The sequence below is a fragment of the Choloepus didactylus genome, chromosome 8 (assembly GCF_015220235.1).
Source record: "Choloepus didactylus isolate mChoDid1 chromosome 8, mChoDid1.pri, whole genome shotgun sequence".
NCBI classification, from domain to species: Eukaryota; Metazoa; Chordata; class Mammalia; order Pilosa; family Megalonychidae; genus Choloepus; species Choloepus didactylus.
This window is the reverse complement of record NC_051314.1, coordinates 81,307,087-81,326,744: the sequence shown is the minus strand read 5'-3', so window position 1 is coordinate 81,326,744 and position 19,658 is coordinate 81,307,087. Positions and strand designations below refer to the sequence as shown.

Here is a 19,658-nt window from a genome sequence, read left to right as displayed (position 1 = left end):
TTAACTAGCATCTAGTGGCTCCCCTTTTCGTTGTACTGACTTTCCGTGAGGATGCTGAAGTGAGCTGACAGAGCCCGGGGGCAGTTATCCGTGGCTGCTATAGCAACCGAGAGGTAACATGGGACTAGCGGGGGTTCTTGGAATAGGGATTAAGATAGGATTCTGTCGGGAGCTGCCAGTGTTAAGGGCTAAAAGGGCATAGCGCCCTCTACAGGGAGTGCGGATTAAAGTTACTAAGGCGGGCCCCAAGATAACACGTGCCTTCCACTCTACCAATGGAAAATTAATCATCGCTTCCCCTGTTCCCCATGGAAACAACCCCGCCCCAGTGACTCCCCGCCCCATTCAGTTAGCGGCTTTGGCTTTTTATTGAGTATTCAAGCTGACAATCAGATACTTGCATTTTCTGGTTGGATAGCTCACGTCCGCCAAGAAAGATAGTACACTGATTGGTCAGTAGAGTAATTCTGGCACCTGGTAGTCCAATGACCCCTATTCTGGGGAGTGCCTAATGAGGACGTAGAGCCAATCAGCAGCGGCGTTGCTTTTGCGGCTCCACGTCGGCACCAGCTGCGGCGCAAGATGGAGGCGCTGATTTTGGTAGGAGTCGGAGGGGCGGCTGAGCTGCTGCAGTGTCCAGAGGGGCCGGGACTCGGGTTTAGCTCGACCGGAGGGAGGAGATGGGGCAGTTCTGGGTAATTCTCGGGGACTGAAGATTCTGCTGGCCCCCGGAATAAGTGTATGGCCTAGCGTAGGAGCTAAAGCCTCGGACCAGAGTAGGAAGCCCTGCCGGGGAGAGGGCATAGAGTCGGTAGAAAGTTGAAGGGAGCAGATGGAATCCCAGGAAACGTAGAATTATAAGCGTATAGGGTTGGGGGGTTCTTTCAGTTTCACCTAATTCTTTGCATTGTGGATGATCTCCTCCTGATCTGAATTTTCTCAGATCTCCAAACTCGCCCCAAATTGTAGGTATTTTGTCATCACAGGCTCTTCCTGATGGCTCTAAGGGTTTGACCCTCCATGCCCTGTCACATTCCTTCAAAAAACTTTTTTCTCCTTCGGTTTCCCGTTAATCCTTGTTATGTATGTCTGTCATGATGAAGAGTCAGTATTCCACTGAAATTCTGGAATACCTCGTAGAGTTAGTATGGATTGTAGAATATTTTTCCAGACTCTTTATTCTGTTTTTCTTTTCCCTCCTTATTTAGACTTTTGGAATTCTTACCATAGGATCTGGGATACTGGCTCTCTCCTGGCTACATGAGAATTTTGGTGGCCAAAAGGCATGTTAGCCCTTTTATTCATAACATCCATTTTGCTTGTTCAAACCAGTAAAATACCTGTTACTCCTTCTTCAGACTGGACCTGAGCATTTCTCTCAAAAGTACCCTATCTGTTTTCAATTATGGGATATATATATATATATATATAATATATATATTTTATATATATATATATGAATATGAATTTGTGATATGATGTGAACTTAGCTCCTGGCCTCCTTCAGTTGAACTCTAGACCACTTCCCAGGAGACTTTTCTTTTCCTTTGACTTAATGCACATAGATATCCAGATCCTCATCATCAGGTAAAAGAGAGTAACAAGTTTCAGTTGCCCTCTTTCGAAACTGGCAAAGGTGGAGATAATTCCTTCTTATCATATGGGTTGGTCAAATCTAAGTAGAAAGCTTAAAATCAAGGTAGTTTAATAAGATTTTTGTTTGTTTGTTTTTGCAGGCAGTTAACTAGTATCCGTAACCAGTTAACAGTCTAGATGCTAGGGAATTGGTTTCTTTGGAAGTTTTTAGAAATTTTTAAACCCTGCCCTATACCTGTTTAGAAGGGAGCATGCTTGGAGGTAAAGGAGTGAGAAAGATGATAGGGAGCCCTTTTACCAAGGGGGCCGGGAGTAGTGGTGAACTGAGGGAGTTATAAGTGAAAGTCTTCCCTTTGTCACATTTTCTCATACGTTAGATCCCTCTCTCTTCTTTCTGAATGACGTTTCTATCAACCCACCTCTTCCTTTATATCCACTTGCATCTGTACCTAAGATGCTGCATTCATAGTATCCTGCTAACTTGGTCAGATATCCCAGAACTTTGCTTTAAAAACATACTGAAGGAGTCAGTGCTTAGTGAGTAGGGAGTTTTTGTGTAGGGTACTGGAAGATTTTTGGTAATGGATGGTGGTGAATATGATTATTACCACTGAAGTGTATACTTGAAAGTGGTTAAAAGGGGAAATTTTCAGTTGTATGTATGTTACCACAATAATAATAATTCTCATGCTTTTTTTTTTTTTATCATGAGTGACCTATGTAATGGAATAAGGGGAAACCAAAGTATTGGGAAAAGGGCTTGCTCAAGGAAGCACAATGTCAAAATTAGGATTAGATTTTTATTTCGTCAACCTTCGAGACCAAGTCCCTCTGTGATGTTACCAAGGTTCTCTCACTATGGGCTTTCCACCTCTTCTCTATGCAGAATTGTCCTTTCAACCAACAGTTTTTGTACCAACAGGTATCAGTCCCTGTACTGGTCTTCTGTTTAATTTAGGCTATTAAATTAGTGTTTTCTTTCCTCTGGGTCGTCAACTGTTTCCAACATTTTTCGCTCTTTACATTCGGTTATTTGGGGCCCCCAATTAAGAATTTATACACTTTTCTCCATCTTTCCAGCCTTTCTCAACTTGAGTTCCATGAGCCATAATGCCTTAAGGTATCCATTGTATGAATCAGCCTCTCTCTACTATATCCAGAATGCAATTGGTTGTATACCATCCATTGGGAGAAGTGAGAAAGTAGTCACTTAAATAATTTTCTGTTTTCTGTGGCTCAGATGAGGAATGCTGGTTGAGAATCAGGTGTTATTTCTTAAATCTCTATTTCACTCCTCACTACTGTTACACACTGGCCCACCAGATTTAGCTCCATTTGATTCTGAATCGACCTTCTTTATTGCTCTTTTTTTTCCCTCATCATTTCTTTTGTCTAGTAAGCAGTATCTCTTGATTCTTAGGTTGTCATCTTCCCTGTAAAAAGAATGAGGACCCCCTGAATCTTGCCTTAGATCTCTACTCTATTGAACCAAGAGTTTAATGTCCAGAAGAGTGTTAGACAAGCCACTCCTTAGAGAGGGCAGATTCCGTCCAGAGTTCCTTTCAGTTTCCTCCCTTCACATTTCTGTTTCTTGGTTTGGCTGGACCTCTGGAGAAATCTAATCAGAGAATATTCTTCTGTCCTCATTCACCTTGACAAAACACACAGCTGGAGGGTGTTGAGAAGAAGGAAAGAGTAAACTAGAGGTGGTCAAGTGGAATCATTGATCTGAGTTTGCTCTGATTATGGGAATTTATAAATACCAGTAGATTCCCTTCATTTAAGTACTTTAGAATGGGTCACATGTCTTTCTTGAATTAAGTAATCCAGCCCTAGCTTTCAAACAGATTTGTTTCCTTGTAATTCCTAAGGAAAGTGACTCTTTCATCTCCCTCAGTTCCCAGTGCTTAATAATAATGCTCCCAACCTCTGTCTTTGAACTTTGCTTCCTCTCTTCTGCTATTTCTGCTGGTTTTCCCTTTTTCAGTTGTGAATGGAGAAGGATCTCAGCAGGTCACCATTCTCCATTAATACTCTATAGAATTTTAAAGACAAGATTCTTGTCCCCTTCAACCCTTAACTTTTTTTTTTCTCAAGTCTGAATTACTCTAGCAGTCTAGATCTTTAAATCTTCCCTCATAAGTTTCATTTTTCCCCATCCTCTGGATTTGCTTTCTGTGTGCTTTTCCAGTACTTTAAAGACTAGACTTCTAATTCTATGCTTCCTTTTCCATTAGTAATATTTTTATCCTAAAACAGTGACCAAATCCTGAATTCTAAGCCCCATACAAAAGTCAAGCCATCCAGAGTGCAGAAGGGTCTGTGTACATTTGCAGAATACATCAGTGACTCTTAGAGGTTGATGTTGCTCCATGGCCTTGGCTTCCTGAATCATCTTAATGGGGCTTTTGTTAAATTCCTTTGGCACTAACAGTGGAGGTACTTGGCCTAAATGCCTCTTCCCCCTGCTCTGGGCAAAGGTATCAATTACATTAAGCCCCCAAAGCACTCCCATCTCGTCCCTGGCAGTCCCCTGTGCCCCTATCCCAGCTGCGTCCTTGCCAGTGCCCGGCCCCTCCTTTTCGTTAGGAGAAGCAATCTCCTTGTTCCTGCACTGTGGAGATATATTTCTCAGCTAGGGCGCAAGCAGTGCCAGCACTGCCCCCGGTGAGGTCCCTGGCAGCCATAAAAATTTTTATTGTGATTATGTTGGTGTCGGGGTGTCCATCTGGGTTATTGCACACCTAGTTTAATTGATTGAAGTTTAATTTATTGACACTTCACATTAAATGATCAGAATAAACTGTGCTGTTACTCTGGCCGGCTTGTTTTAATGGTTGATTGCTGGAAGCAGACCTTGGCTTGAACTAAAACCCCCAAAGAGCAATTGATGCTGCTTCTAACTCTCCCCATGTCTTGCCCTCTGAGAAGACCTTGTTATAGATTTCCAACGTATTTATATATATTTTTTCCCTCTCCTTTACAGTGGTGGGAAAGAGTTGGTCCCTGGCAAGGTATAAATTATAGCAAAGGTCTAGGGGAGCCGTCACATGGTCAGAAGAGGAGGAGGGGGCTTCCACGTGAAGAAAGTCAGACCCGTGAGAAGCCAAATCTTTCCTGGGAGGCAGATTTAGGATCTTTTGCATCAAAATACTTGGCAGCCTTGCTCTTTACCAGACTTAACCTGGTTAGAGTCAGGATACTGACAAGAAAACTAGTGAAAAGGGGAACTAGAGGAGGCAAATAAAGAGTGGGATGGGAATAAAGAATCACTGCCTACCTAACCACTTATGCCAGAGTAATTAGGAAGAGGGAGTCGTAATGCCTCACATTATAAGATGCCTGCCCTGGCAAGGGCTCTCATGCAGTGCTCTGCTCTACCTCCCCCAATTCTGGGCAGAACAGACTTTCTAACCAGATTGGTTAGAGGGAGAGCTCCTGTCCTTAAGGTCCCTAGCCTAGATAGCTCTGCCTACCAATTTTCTTCAACTCCTTTTCCCTGCTGTGTGGCTTTTAGGAGGAGCCTGGAACCAGGGAGAGGATAACCTTGGAGGCTGATTTGGGGGAGCAAATAGACTGAAAGAGGAACACAGAGGTTATCAGTTCATTCTTTCAGAGACTGGCCTTTCCTTTCCAGGAGCTGGGGATGGGGAGGGGCATAAATCATGATACAAATCATAATGAAGGACCTTGCCCCATTTGGTTTTTCCCTTTGCTGAATGATATTTAAATGAGGGCTCCTGGATTACCAAACTGGAAAGGTAGGAAGTTCTAATGTTGCCCTTGACCTAAGGGTGTGGAGTACAATCTGACTTCTGCTTATTTATTTCTTTTCCCAGCAGTGCTGCTTTGTCCTCCATTTCTGTGATTCTTTGCACTTCCATGATCGTTGAAGAATTAGAGACTGTGTGATCCCTGAGCAAAAAAATTCTCCAACAGATAGGTGTTCTGATTTTTCAGGAAGGGACTGAGACTTGGCATTCCTGAAGAACTTGGGGGCCTTGTTCTTCCCATCTCTGCCCTGCCCATCTCACAGCTGCCACATTCAGCCCTGAAAAGCTGGTGGGGTGTGGTGCTGACCTTTGCTCCCCCTGCTGGCTGTGTTAGTTTTCTTAGTCATATTCATTCATTTATGAAGGCCACACGTGTATTTATTGAAGTCATTGCTGGGTACCAGGCAAAGGGGAGGGGATGATTTTACAAAAGTATCATTCATTTTCCTCTTTTTTTCCCCCTCCCTCCCCACACCATCATTATCTTCAGAGAGAATCTCAGATTTAATTCTAAACCCAGGTCTGTGAACACCCTGAAATCATAAAAATTTGTGAATGTTATTTTTCTGGGAACAAGGTACGTAGATTTCATCACCTTATCAAAGGGGTCTGCTGTAACAAAAAGGGTATTAACCTCAACTGATTTAGGTCAGGCCTCTCATTTCTCTGATGAGGAAGGTGAGTCCTAGAGAAAGGTAGTTCTTGAGTTAATGGCTGAGCCAGAGTATAATACAGATGTTTCAGGAGTTCAGAGACATTTTCTCCTGTTGTGTTACACGTAATGCCAGAATTGTTGAGATGACTGTGCTTTCCACAATGTGTGTTGTATCTGTGTCAGGTAGAAAGGTTCTTTCTAGGTGTCTTTTCCTGCCATCATTTCTTTCCAAGACATGTGTTCTGTTTCCTCCTTATAACCAATAGTCAGTCTTGTGTCAGCTGAGTAATTTTCTTTGGTGCTTGCAGCTCCTATTTTTTCTTGAGCTGTGCTTCTTGAATCTAAGGAAACCATTAGGTGGTATGTGAAAACTGCTTTTCACTGGCAAAGGCTTTTAGCTAATTCTTCTTTTCTTTTCATCTGAAGTCTCAGATGTTGTGACTGGCAAGTTGGAGCCCTCATCCTCAGAGGAGTTTTTTGTTTGAAAGAAGTTAGCACAGAATCAGGAGGCTTGCTTGACTGGGGTGGTGGCTAGGAATTTCTCCTTCTAGGGCCTCTGACCTGTTTTGGTTTTACTTTATAAATAGGGTTGAGGGAAGCGCAACCCTCTATGGTTTCTAATTGATCAAGACCTATTGACATGGCCCTAAGGATTTCTTTGTATGTAGGGAATGAAGAACTTTCCAGGAATCTCAATCAGATTCTTACTTGTGCTCTTTCTGCTCTGTGGATAGCATCTTCTAACTCCTTAAAGGCATCTTGATTTTTTTTTTTCGCCTAAGTGAATCAAATAAGTAATTAGTCATAGCCCCCAAATGTCTTCTCAGCCTATATATATATGTATATACAGGGCTTTTTCTTCCTCTACTAGTTTGACTTACAAGATGCACAAATAGCGAGCTGTTATCCAGAGCTGTCTTGGTATTTTTGCTGATGACTGAAGCTTGAGGAAGCTGCAGGTCCTCCAGAAGGTCCATAGGGGGCAGCACCAGGAATGATTCTTCCCTTCTAGTCCTCTGTGTGCTAGGGGAGGGGGTACTGGGAGATGCTGATGTTTTTCACCAAACTTCAGAAGCCCCTGATTGAGATCTCAGAACTCATTTTCAGCAGCCTAGTTGCTTATTCACTGTTGTTTCAACTCTAGTTGAAGAGCATTCTAATTTTTTTTGATAATAAAGACATACATGAAAATCTTATCTGAGCCTCTCAACCTCCCACAGACCAATCTGCCTACACATCATTTCCAGGCACCATTAGCATTTGAGGTGAAGTTCTGTTATACACTCAGGCTGTGGCTCTCTGAAAGTCAGTGCATCACAGAACTTTGTCTCGAAAGCTTTCTAGCGGCTGCCCATTTTGAGGGTGGGAGGAAAGAATAGACCTTTTAAATTCTTTGAACATGCCCCTAAGCTTGTAGGGTCTTTCTCAATAATCAGCATTTAATCTGTTACAAGGTCAAGCCTAGTCCATTGTCCAGGAAGCCCATTTCTCAATAGCTGGGAGTTATTTATAAACTTGCCCTTTGCAAAAACTTGAAATGAAATTACATTATCAGTAATGGCTTTCGGGGCCTTTAAGTTGGCTGGTTTTATAGCATGAGGGGAGCTCCTGGCCCTCCCCGTTCCTCAGAGGTAAGGGCCCCAGGCTGAGGTGGAACCAGCTGCAGTCAGGAGGTGGCAGGAGAAGTAAAGGAGAAGCTGCTGGCTCCTGCTGTAGCAGAATGGAATATGAAAGGCGTGTTTAAGCTCTTGTCTAAATTCTCAGCTTTATTTGGTGTGGTTCTTCTTTTGCAAGTTTCAGGTGACCAGCCTTTTCTTTAGTGCTTTCTTACCCCTTTTGGAGCTGTAATCTGCCTAATTTGGTCTTTTTCTTTGCCTTCCTTTGCCTTTGTATTCTTCCCAAGAAGATCCAATGTTTCCATTTCTGGGGTTTCTTTGATAACGTCTTCCAGGAAGCCAGTGAAAAGAGCCAGGGATGGAACCCAGGGATCTGTTTCTCTCTCTGCCAGCATGGCTGTTTTAGGCACTTACACCCTGTTGGCCATGAAGGACATTGTCTGACTCTCCCAGTTGGCTGGTGGCCGTGAGGGTTTTTCTTCTGTCTGGGTTCCCATTCCTTTTAGGGATGCCAGGCTCATGGCTGCAAGAACCAGTTACCTCTGCCAGATCAGTGCCCAGTGTAAACCAATGGGCACCTCTCTAAGATTGCTTTGAATGTGAGTAGAGAAACAGAGCCAAAGATCTCCAGGGGAAAACATTGTGGGGAAAATTGTTTCCTCTAAATTTCCCTACTTGTGAATTTCTTTTCTTTTATTAAGGAAATTCAGTCCCATTGGTGGCCCCCTTTTGGTGAATTGAGGACCCAAGTTGCTGTAGTTCTGAGCCTGCTTTGTGGGGAGACCTTTCTGTTGGGATTTAGGAGTTGGGAGAGCTGCTTCTTACCTTTTCTTTGAGACTCTATAGAGGACTTCCCTCTGCTAGTCACAAAGTTCCCTGGTTTGAGGGAGGAATTCCTCAGGCCTCGTTTATTCCAGAAATTAATGTCTATTGGGTGGGAATCGCTAAGGAGTGCTTACCAGAGGAGACACAAGGTTGATAGTAATGTCAGCCAAGATAGGCCCACCAGAAAATCCACCTGTGTGTGGTAGTCTAATTAAAAGAGGTTCTGCTGGATGCTTACTGCATCAAGAAACTCTTACTTTGTTCTCAAACTTCATTTATTCTCTCATTCAACAAATATTGAGAGTTTAGTGTGTGCCAGGCATTGTTCTGGGCACTTGGGATAAATCAGTGAACCAACCAGAATTGCTGCCCTGAAATTCAAGTGAGGAAAACTTACATGCTCCATCACCTTGTTGTCAAAAGACTGGGTTCCCTTTGCTCTCATTCTTAACTCCCCCTGAGCTAGGGCTGGTTCTTTATGTGGGAACATAAACCTCCTGGAGCCCCATGGGACAGTTTACCTTTTCAGAAGCTGCAGTTTCTGGGACCTTGACAATGATTCTTTCCTCCTCACCCTTGGGTCTTTTTTAAACACATGCTTGCTTGAAGAATATGTTTGGTCCCTGTGAGGACTGTGAGCTTTCTAAGTAAGGTCAGGAAAAGGAGGGACAAAGCAAAAGCCTTGTCTCGTAGCACAGGGGGTATCTATGGTACTCAGTGTTGATTAGAAAGTAAAGAAATGTGAGATTAGAAACTCCTTCCATGCATATACCATTGCCCTCCCTTCCTTCCCTCCTTCCTTTCCTAGTGAGATGGTTCCCTAGAAGTTGTAGGGAGAGAAGAGAACACCAGGCCACTGCAGCTTTTGCAAAATGGTAGGCTTGTAGTTGAAGAAAGAAGTTGAATGTAACCATCAAGGCCGAAGCTGCAATTCCTTCATGAAAGCTTGTGTCCTCAAAGTCTGATTATTGGTAGTAAAAGAAAAGTCCCCTCCTGCTGACTGTCTCCAAGCCCCAGAGTGTTTTTCAGATAGCTTTTCTCACTGCTTCTTAACTCCCCCAACATTCAGGTTTGTCTTTGTTGCAGCAAGCTAAGTGGTAGTGGCTGGGAGTGTAGTGGAGGAATTGGAATTACACGGGAAGTCTTGGAAGACGGATATCTCACTGGGGCTGCATTCAGAACTGTTGTGCTAGCATGTGTGAGAGTGTGTGTGCTCATTTCCCTCTGCCCAGTGTGTGGGTGGTTTAGGGAAGGCTTACTTTATGCCTCTGCATTGCTGCTGCATTGGGACTGCAGAAACTTCCAAGTACACCAGGGCATTCAACCCTGTTTTCAAATGGCCTTGTGCAATGCCTGTTAATTAATCCAGTCACATTCCCTATCCACCTGTGCCTGCAAGACCAGGGAGGGAGGGTAGTTTGGAAAATAACTGTAATATTATATTTGGAAATAACAGCATGACCCACCCATGTTAAGCCTTCTGTGAGGCTGGCTCAACAAAACTGGTTCTCTGATGCTGCTTTTGAGTCCTTCGTTAAAATGCCCCCCTCTCTCAATTCACTTCATTCACCACTTGGTCCTTCTCAGTGGGAAAAGTCAAAATCTAACTGGTTTGGGATAGGGGATATACAGAGGCATCGCTGTACCCCCTTGCAGCCCCAGGAGTACTAAGAGAAGGTATCTGGTTTGCCAGGGATGGCATCCTTCAGGGCTGAAAGTTTGTTCATATCTCTTCAGGAACCCTCCCTGTATACTGTCAAAGCCATCCTGATTCTGGACAATGATGGAGATCGACTTTTTGCCAAGGTGAGATTCCCTCTTAGGCTTGTTTAGAAGCAGGACAAAGACTTATTCTGAGATTCCAATTTGGGACTGACCCTACTAACTCATATTCCTTGATACAGGAATTTTGAGAATTCTTCCATCTTACCATGACCACTCCAGATAAAACCTGAACTGCTTCTGTCCCTTAGTTTCCCTGCTTCCCCACTTGTCATCCTAGGACCTTAGCCTCCTTTGTTATCAGCATCAGAGCAGGGAAAAGCTTCAGATCCTTGCTTCCTGCACAAGCAGTGCCTAGACATGAGAAGCAGCCTGCCTGTGCCCATCACTTCTGGTCCCTTTCCTCTTACCTCGTCCCACTGCCTGGGACCTCTCAGTTTCCAGGGACCTCTCCTGTAGGTCTAGGGTTCCAGCCCTGGGTCTTCAGTCACCACCAAGCTTGTTGCCTGCTGACTTCCCCAGTGTGACATTTCTAACTTTGAGTCTATTGAAAGAGAAGAGAAAGGACACCCCTTTCCTCTCCCTCCATATTCTCCCCCTCCTGTAGAAATTTCTTCTGTCCCTGGTGTATTAACTCCGGGCGAGCATAGCATAAATCAATCAGCAGGTAGAGATTAGTTTAGAATTCACCAGCTGTTCCTCCCTGTAATTGGATGTAACTATGCAGGACACCTTTTGAAACAGTTATCCAGTTACTAAATGCCAGACCTGTCATAGGTCTTCAGCTGACTGCGACGGATTAGCCCCTAAAGAGCAGAGCGATTTAGCAGCCTGCATGTCTGCCCCCTTGCCAGGGAGAGCTTGGGAGTGGGCTCAGCAATGTGCTGGCTTGCCTCCTGCTTCTTTCTGTTTGTAGAAAGAAAAGCTAAGGTATGAGAGAACACAGGGCAGGGTTTGCTATTCTTTGGAGGAGGTTTTTGCAGCTTTTCTCCATTGCTCAACTTCATAAAGTGAGCAAGGTCTAAGAGGAGTGTTCTGAGCATCTAGTGCCTTTTGTGTCCACTGGCACTGCTCCCCGTCACAGGGTCGCTCCTGGGAGGCACTTGCTGAGCATGGTGTCAGGAGAGCTCTTCCAGAGTGCAGACAGGAACAGAGCCTTGTCATAGGGCTCAGAGGCCTCAGTCCTCATACAGTCTTAGAAATGTGAGGTGGGGTTGCTCACAGCAGGGACATGTAAAATTTTTTTTGTATTAGATTACTCACTGTCCATTTCTTGCCTCTACAGTCCTTCTTCCTTTTTCCTGCCAGTATTTCTCCCTCCTTCTGTGCCTCGAAGGACAGAAATCCAAGATCCTAGGGCAAAACACAGTCACTAATCATTCTGGGCTTCCAGCTTTAACGACCCAACTCTGTCTCCCTTCCCTCTGACCAGTACTATGACGACACCTACCCCAGTGTCAAGGAGCAAAAGACCTTTGAGAAGAACATTTTCAACAAGACCCATCGGACTGACAGTAGGTCGTTTTCCTTTCACTACTCCCCATGCCAGGGGAACCATGGTGGGAAGGGAATGGCGGTAGGGCTGCAGAGAAAGGGTGAAATTACTCTGCCTCCTTTTTCTCTCTTTTCTCCTCCTCCCTTCATATAATAAACTCTACAGAAATGTAATGGGGAGGTGAGTGTACCTCACACGGGAATACCATGCTGGAAGGTTGGCTGTTAGCTACCTGTCTAGTCCCTGGATTTATGAGCCTCACTTGACAAATTTAACTGCAGCTCTGCTTATTGTACCGCATCCATTAGGGCAGGTAAATGGAAGTCTGTAAAGGTGACCGCTCTGCATTTTCACCTCCGAAGGATTGACTAGTATCCTGTCTTACATACAAGGAGGGGAGTAAGGGGTAGTGGCAGGGGGTTAGGGGAGAGGATACATTTAGACTCCCCCTTTATATTTCCCTTCTTTTGCTACCTTCAGAAAGAAAAAGTAGGTCCCCTTCGATCTTTGGGGGTTTTTACAACCTGCCTTACTGCAACCCAAAAGAGCTGGATCCCAGGAGTTCATGGTGACTCCTACCTCCTTATCTCAGGCTACCCACTGTTTCCACTTTTCTTCCCCAGGTGAAATTGCCCTCTTGGAAGGCTTGACAGTGGTATATAAAAGCAGTATTGATCTCTATTTCTATGTGATTGGCAGCTCCTATGAAAATGAGGTGAGAATCCCCACCCTCTCTGATCCCACTTCTAAACCACAGTCAGGAAGCAACCACTGGTTCTGGGTCCTAGGGATGCTTCTTTCCTCTGGCTTCTGACTGGGCTAGTGAAGTTGTCAGAGATCCCTGTCAGCCTCACAAACATGGCTCTGCAAATTCTTCAGCCTAGAAAGGAGATTTATTTCCTTTTATTTCCATGTAGGAGACAACATATATGTTTTAATACATATTAACATATGATGTCAGTGGCCCTCCCTAGATAGGTCTTTCTTTTCCCCGAGGTGTCATCCAGGTTGGGTCTTTTGATGCTCAGTGAATTAGAATCTGCACCTCACCCAGTTTGGACCAATTAGTCAACACCCTGACTGACCCTAATTGAATGTGTGAAGCCATACATTGTGAATGAGTCACTTGGGAAGGCTGTGGGTATAGTCCTAACCTGCTTCCTATACACAGGAAAAGCTGTTTACCTCAGGTAGCAACTTCTGGGAGTGTAGGTAAGTGAAAATAAACCTTCCTAACTCCAGAAAATTTGAGGCAAAAGTAAAAGTTTGAGGGAACCAACTTTTATTGAGTTATTATTGCTATAAGTACATTGTTATTCAAACCTTGCAAATTTCTATGAATCATAGACATTAGTACCCCTTTTTTCTACAGATGAGGAGACTGAACTATGAGAAACCATATGAAATTACTTGTATTTGACCATTGCTGAACTATAAAAGTGGCGGTTTCATGTGGTTCAAACTAACAACTTTACTAGGGTCACACGTCTAGAAAATGAGTCAGCTGGGTTTCAGACCTAGATCTGTCTGACTCCAAAGCCCATTCTCTTTCCACTCACTCTGCAGCCTTCCTCTGACCTCAGCTGTTGATTGGTTAATGACTTTTATACCTAAGACATCAGGTGACACATGTACAGTTGATGAAGACATGCAGAGGACTATGACAGGAAAGTTATGTTTGAACATTCTGGCCAAAAGAGACTTCAAATTGTGGGGATCGTGTAGCAAAATTTATTTCTGTGAGAAACTGCAAGTCCTTTTCCTATCTTGCTCTCACTTTCACCTTATGCTTTTTATTCTTTTTGAAAGACTGTGTCTTTTGATGCTCAGTGCATTAGAAGGTTTTATTTTCAGGTAGTAGCTTTCAGGACTTTATCTTCTTCTTCCTTTGTCTCTCAACAGCTGATGCTCATGGCTGTTCTGAACTGCCTCTTCGACTCATTGAGCCAGATGCTAAGGTGAGCAGACCATTCTTGATGTTGGTTTGGGAGGGATGTATCTATTCTTTAGGACCCCAGGATTTGTGAGGGATAAGCAGAGGCTCCAGGGAGTCAGTTTAGCTTCAGAAATTGGGCTTCTTATCTCAGAGTAATTCATGCTGACAGGGATGACTGGATGGAGAGCATGCCCCAGCTCTGGACTAATTCTCCTGCTAAGGAAGGGTATTGAAAGGGAGTAGAATCTTCATTTCCCTGTCTACTCTCGTTCCCTATGGCTCCATCAGAGTTCTAAGAAGCAACCTCAAGTGCTTTCCCAGGCTTCATTCCCTACACTAGAGTTAGGGAAAAGGCAAGCATAGGGAAATGTCCCAGATGAAACATCAGTACCCTGGGAATGGAGGCAACACTTCAGCTTTTCATTTCTAGCCCTTAGTTTTTCCCTTCTGTTAGAACAGGAAGAATGTGCCATTGACACTGTCCTCTCTTTCCACCTCCCCACCAACCCTCTGTTCCCCATGGAGACGGGTAGTAGAAGAGACATAAGATACTTTTCCTGAAAACATCCTCAGGGCTCCGAACTTCATTCCCCCAGCAGCTCCCAAGTGAACCCAGTACAGACAGCCATCTGGAACAGAGCAGCAGGCTCTCTCAGCCTCACAAAATCAGCAGGGCAAATGGCTCAGATTTCCTCAGGAAGGGAATGATTTATTTCTTAGCTAGATGAATGAATAGACTTCATTTTGGGTGATCTAGTGAAGGAGTCAAACTGACGGATGTGATTAGCCACATGCCCCAGCCACCGGATCTGAGTCTGGTGGATGTGTGCTCTGACTGTTTCCAGCCCTCTGGTTGGGCTTCTTTTCAGGGCCTGAGCAGAGCTGGTGAGGGAGAGGGAGGAAGGGCAGAGGAGAGAGACAGGCAGTTTGTCAGAGCACAAGTGCAAATAGTTTGCACTCAAGCCCTCCCCCACCTCTCGCCACTCCTGATTGAGTTTTAACTTCGTTTATTTTTCCTTTTTTCCACTCATTCATGTCTGTGTTCACAAGCAGTGTCATGAGCAGCATCATAGCAGGTAGGAAAGAAACAATAGATCTGGATAATCCACCTCTGAATAGACAGAAATAGGCTATGTTTTTACAAATTTCTTTCCTTGCATTCCTGATCCTTACTCAGCTAAGAGTAGGAAAGAGTTTAGAGTGGATTAGGGAAAAAGTTCTTTTTCCCCTTATTAACTTCTTTGTATGGTTGGTGGAGACATTTATTGGTCTAGTTTGGGATCCCCAACTGAGATCATGTCCTAGGAGTTCTTTCACACACAGGCTGGGTTTTCTCTTCTCTTGGGGTTTCAGGAAAAATGTGGAAAAGCGAGCTCTGCTGGAGAACATGGAGGGGCTCTTCTTGGCTGTGGATGAAATTGTGGATGGAGGGTGAGTTCTCTGACCTGTCCCGACCTCCCTGGATCTGGGCTGAGGGAGCAGGGCAAATGCCTCAGTTCTAAGGCAAGTGGGCCGAGTCTCCCAGGATCCTATCCCCATAGTAAGATGGTCCTTTGGGACAGAGTGAACAATGGTCTCTTCTTTGTCTTTGTAGGGTGATCCTAGAGAGTGATCCCCAGCAAGTGGTACACCGGGTGGCTTTAAGGGTAAGCAGGAGCATGTTCCCCTAAATCCCCATCTACTCATAAACACCCTCCAGGGCCAGACCTGCTGAATGCTTTTGTTGTTTGTTTGTTTTTAATGTTTTGTTTACATTAATGCATCTAAGGATTGGGTCTCGTAGAATACAACCTTCTCTTTTGCTTTCAAATTCTCATTGTCCCAAAAAAAGGTGGCAGAATGAACTTATTTTTACCCCTAACATGATGCTTCATACACTTTTTGCATACAGTGGACGTTTAATACATATTTACTGAATGAGTAAATGAAATTAAAGAAACTTTAATATCCATGGTTCTGAAACTATAAAGGAAATTGAGGTTGGCTTATTCTACCTTTGGGGGTGGATCCTAATTATCTGAGGCAGAGGAGTGCCTTCCTTGTCTTTTAAAGTCTTATATGAACTAAAGACAGCACCTCTCCATCAGGAAATACTTATTTGCCAGAACCTCAGTCTTTTTGGTGTTAGTGATATCAGAAAAGGGCCTCTGAGTTAGCCATAGAAGGCTTCGAATCTGCAGGGGAGATAATAGTGGATGCAGAGAGAGACCACTGGCAAATTTTGGGGGTATAGAGATGTTTGAGTGAAGCAAATCTCCCCATTCACAGAATGTCCTGGTTCTGACCTCCACAGAGTGAAGGCTGACAGTGCTGGGTAATGGGAAATCTTCTCTCTTAACTGCCATGGGCTCCATTTGCATAGTTTAATCTTCTCCTCTAACATATGCCTCTATGTGGCAAGAGTGAGGGTCCCTCCCCGCTTGCTCCCCCCTTCCTCTTCTCAGGCTGCTGTTGCAGCAGTTTATTTCTTCAAATTAACATGCTGTCGTTACCCATCAGGCCTGGCGCGATCCATTAAACTACCCCTGGCTCCCCCTCATTCTTTCCCTGGTGATATTGATATTCAAGGAAGGTCTTCTCTGACTAGGGAATGAAGTCCCCCACCCCTAAGTTGAGGGAGTTGAGGATCTGAAAACCTGCTGATTACTTGGACTGGAATACATCTTTGAAGAAGGCTGCCTGCCTTAGAACAGAGGGGTGGATGAAATGAACCCTATTGGCTCAAGTAAAATTTTGGCTGTCCTATGACTACTCCTTCTCTGAGACACTGAGAAGTTTAGGACCTCTGCCCTTTGCTTCAGTGTAAAGGACCGTCTCGTCCTTCTCCAGTACCAAAATCCAATCAGGTCTTACTCCAGCTTTCTCTCACGTTGAATGCCTGTCTCTCTGTGCCATAGGGTGAAGATGTCCCTCTTACGGAGCAGACGGTGTCTCAGGTATGCCTTTCTCCCCTCTTCCTCTGCAGATGGACTGGGTCACTAAAGAGGAGAGAATAGCATTCCACCCCAACCCACCAAAGCTGAAGGGGACTAGAGACTGAAGACACATCTTTGCCTCCCTCTTATTCCAGAGAACTGGGACTCATACAGCCAAATGCTGTCTACCTGCACCCCCAACTCCTATCCCAGTTTCCTGTGAACAGTGGCTGTCAGCCTTGCTCTGTACCCTTCAAACCCTCCCTGCCTGCTGCCTCATTCAGTGATTTATTCCCCAGCAGAGGCTTGCCTTAAGCAGATGGTCTGTGCACACACACTCTTTCTCTCTCTCTTTCTCTTATTATTCAAATGAGGACTAAGCTGAAATACATATTCCAGAATATGCAGGTTTTTCAGATTGATCCTTTTACCTTGACTGCAGATAGATTGTCTGCCTGATGTGTGGGGCAAGGGAGGGACTCTGTTTTCTACCCACTGGGAGTTTTCATTAAGAAGTCTGTCTGGATGTGGTACCCCTTACCCCCCTTCTTTTTAACGTGTCCAGTAACTCCCCAGTTTTGTTTTGTTTTTTCTTTCCTCCTAGGTATATCTCTTTTCTCTTCAGAGAATAGGTATCCACTGGGATTTGGGAGATTCAAATCCTAGTAGATTTGATTTTTTTTTTTTTTTTTTAATTTCCCAAACTGACAGTCCCCTAGGGCCTTAGAGAGCTTCTTCCCATCCCTCTACCCTTGGGGATTTTCTCTTTCCCATTCCTCTAAGGACAGGGAAGGCAAGTGAGAGGAAGGAGATCCCCAATTCAAATCTCTATCACCACCTTGCCACCTGAGCAAGCTTTCCCTGCCCTTGTCTCTGCAGGTGCTGCAGTCAGCCAAAGAACAGATCAAGTGGTCACTGCTTCGGTGAAGACCCCACTGTTGCTGGCTCCTCACCCCCTTCCAAACATCTGCATGTCTGCTGTGACTTCTTATCCAGTCCCCCCACTGATGCTCTCAGGGTCATCTCGGGGATCGCAAGGATGCTTAACTCTCCATCTTGTCTGTAGTTGTCTCCCCCATCACCATGCCCCCCACACCCCCTCCATGCCCATACACACTTCCCCTTTCGTTCCCGTCTCACTCTTCCTGCAGTGCTGGGAGTAAATGTCCCAGCAGATTTAGAAACAGGGCAGGGAAAATGCCCCCTTTCTTTCTAGACTGGATTATGCTCCCATACTCTCCTACTCTCCTCATATTTTCCCCTCAACTTCTGTGCCCTTTGCTGCAGATATACTTCAGATCAAAGCAGGAGAAAGAATGTGCTGAGTGTTTTCCTGCCTTTACCCGGCCTTCATCCCAGTAGCCCATAAGTCCGGCAAGGGGAGAGAGAGAGAATTCTTCTCTATAGAATGAGTAGGGGTTGGGAGAGGTGTATCCAATCTCAGCTGCAGCCTTACTTACTGGATTCAGCATTTTCACCCATTTACTTCTTACTGCTCTGTCCTCCAGCCTTGAAAAAGAGATTGGGAACAGCTTATGTGGACGGGACAGAGTAGATGAGACAGTGGTTTAAATTTTATTTGATAGGGCTTATAAAATTGTATGTTTCGGTTGCAGCTGCATTCTCTACCCTGATCCTGGCTTATAGCTTCAAAACTGCTGTGGTCTGAGTGCGCTCATTGTGGGAGTGTCAGTTCTTTTGGTCCACTAGCTTAACTCTCCACCTTTACTAACCATGGGATCTTTGCCTGGCTTGTCCCCTGGAAAAGAGCCAGTCCCTGGATCTAAAACTCCATTCTAGTCTTGGGAAGAAGAGTTTCTGCTCAAAACTGGGGAGGGGGTGGAATTTATGACTTGGGCCTCTGGGCTCACTCAGTCCCCTCCACTCCCCCACATGAATTGCACTCCTCTGCCTTGGGTCTGAAATCTGCCGCTTAACCCTATGCTCTCTGCCTCTGCCTCTGCCCTGTGTCCAAGCAGTAGGTCTGGGCTTTTCCCTTCCTGGGTCGCTGAGAGAGGTGCCTTTCTTCATAGAACCTTTGGGGTTTTGGCTTGCCCCAGGAAGATGGAGGATGGACCACCCACTTTTGGGTCTCATCTTTCCCATTGACTCAAACTTCCTCCTTACAAAAATGTCTCAGAAAACCTTCTTGAGAGTTAAGGAATCTCCTCTACTCATTAACTGCCAATTCTCCAAGACTGAAGTGGGGCAGAAAACAGCATGTTTGAGGGGGCATCTTTGTGTAAGAGTTGTATGGGGTCAGGAGATAGCCACCTTCATACACTGCTCTGTGTAAAAAAGGAATAAAACATTTTTTTCCAAACTGCCTTTGTGTGATGTTTCTGTTCCTCATCCTCTTTTTTTGGCAGCTGCTCCCATTCTTCCAGCCCCCCTGACTCCCCATCTTACAATATTTCTTCCCTTCTACCTCAGAGACACCCCCCCCAGCACCCCTCCCATCCCTAATTTACGGGGCTTTTGCCTCCTTGGCATCTCCCTGTCCCCTCCACTGGAAATTGGTGCCAGGGGTGGGGTGGAGATGGTATTTTCTCAGTGGGAGTCCCGGAGAACTGAGTTCCACTCCCCACCCCCAAAGCCAGCTGCCTGCTCCCCGCTCCCTCCTCAGCCATTAGTAACCCGGAGACGCGCACCTGCGTGGGGGCTCTCCTCCAGTCCCAGCTCCCTTCCTGCACCTCCCACTCCTGCTCTGAAACGGCGCTGAGCGGGTTATTTATCGGAGCCAGTGCTGCTCCAGAAGGTCAGGACGGTGGTGTAAATAACCTCTTCTCGCCATTTCCCCGTCCCTCCAGAGCCCGCTCCCCTCCCCCCTCTCCACCTTTATTCGCACAAATGAATGTGGCTGAGCTGGCGCAGAGCCTGGCCCTGCATCTTAATGGGGCTGTGAGCTCACAAGATGGATTTAGCTAGGGGTTTTATGGTTGCCGCGGCGACAGGAGAATGCTTCGGTTTTCTTTCCCCCTTCCTCTGCAGGATTTTAAGGAGGCAGGAGTGTGGGAAGCCCTCCCCTCCATTGCAATTCTAAGGGTTTTCTTCTCAGTCACCTCTACTGCTCCTAAGATGGGCCTGCAATTCCAGGATTCAGCCAGAGAGACCCGCATTGAAAC

General features: G+C 45.2%; 1 protein-coding gene across 2 annotated transcripts; it reads left to right on the top strand.

Moving 5' to 3' along the window:
• The first annotated feature begins 534 nt into the window (after nt 1–534).
• Nucleotides 535–18,859, top strand: COPZ1 (COPI coat complex subunit zeta 1). Of its 2 annotated transcripts, XM_037847178.1 has the most exons (9): nt 535–600; nt 10,203–10,271; nt 11,620–11,701; nt 12,306–12,397; nt 13,585–13,640; nt 14,972–15,049; nt 15,213–15,264; nt 16,516–16,554; nt 17,413–18,859. In XM_037847178.1, exons 1-9 carry the CDS (start codon nt 583–585, stop codon nt 17,458–17,460), a joined length of 534 nt encoding a protein of 177 aa, XP_037703106.1. In that variant the 5' UTR covers nt 535–582; the 3' UTR covers nt 17,461–18,859. The 2 variants fall into 2 exon arrangements, with proteins under 2 accessions (XP_037703106.1, XP_037703105.1); XM_037847177.1 differs by lacking the exon at nt 535–600 and having other exon boundaries at nt 10,161–10,271.
• The last annotated feature ends 799 nt before the right edge of the window (nt 18,860–19,658 follow it).

Bases quoted from the DNA above. Each gene is read 5' to 3' on its own strand.
- COPZ1 (XM_037847177.1), top strand. From the start codon at position 10,161: ATGGCATCCTTCAGGGCTGAAAGTTTGTTCATATCTCTTCAGGAACCC. The intron at 12,398-13,584 runs GTGAGAATCCCC...GTCTCTCAACAG, and splicing joins GCAGCTCCTATGAAAATGAG to CTGATGCTCATGGCTGTTCT. The intron at 15,265-16,515 runs GTAAGCAGGAGC...TCTGTGCCATAG, and splicing joins TACACCGGGTGGCTTTAAGG to GGTGAAGATGTCCCTCTTAC.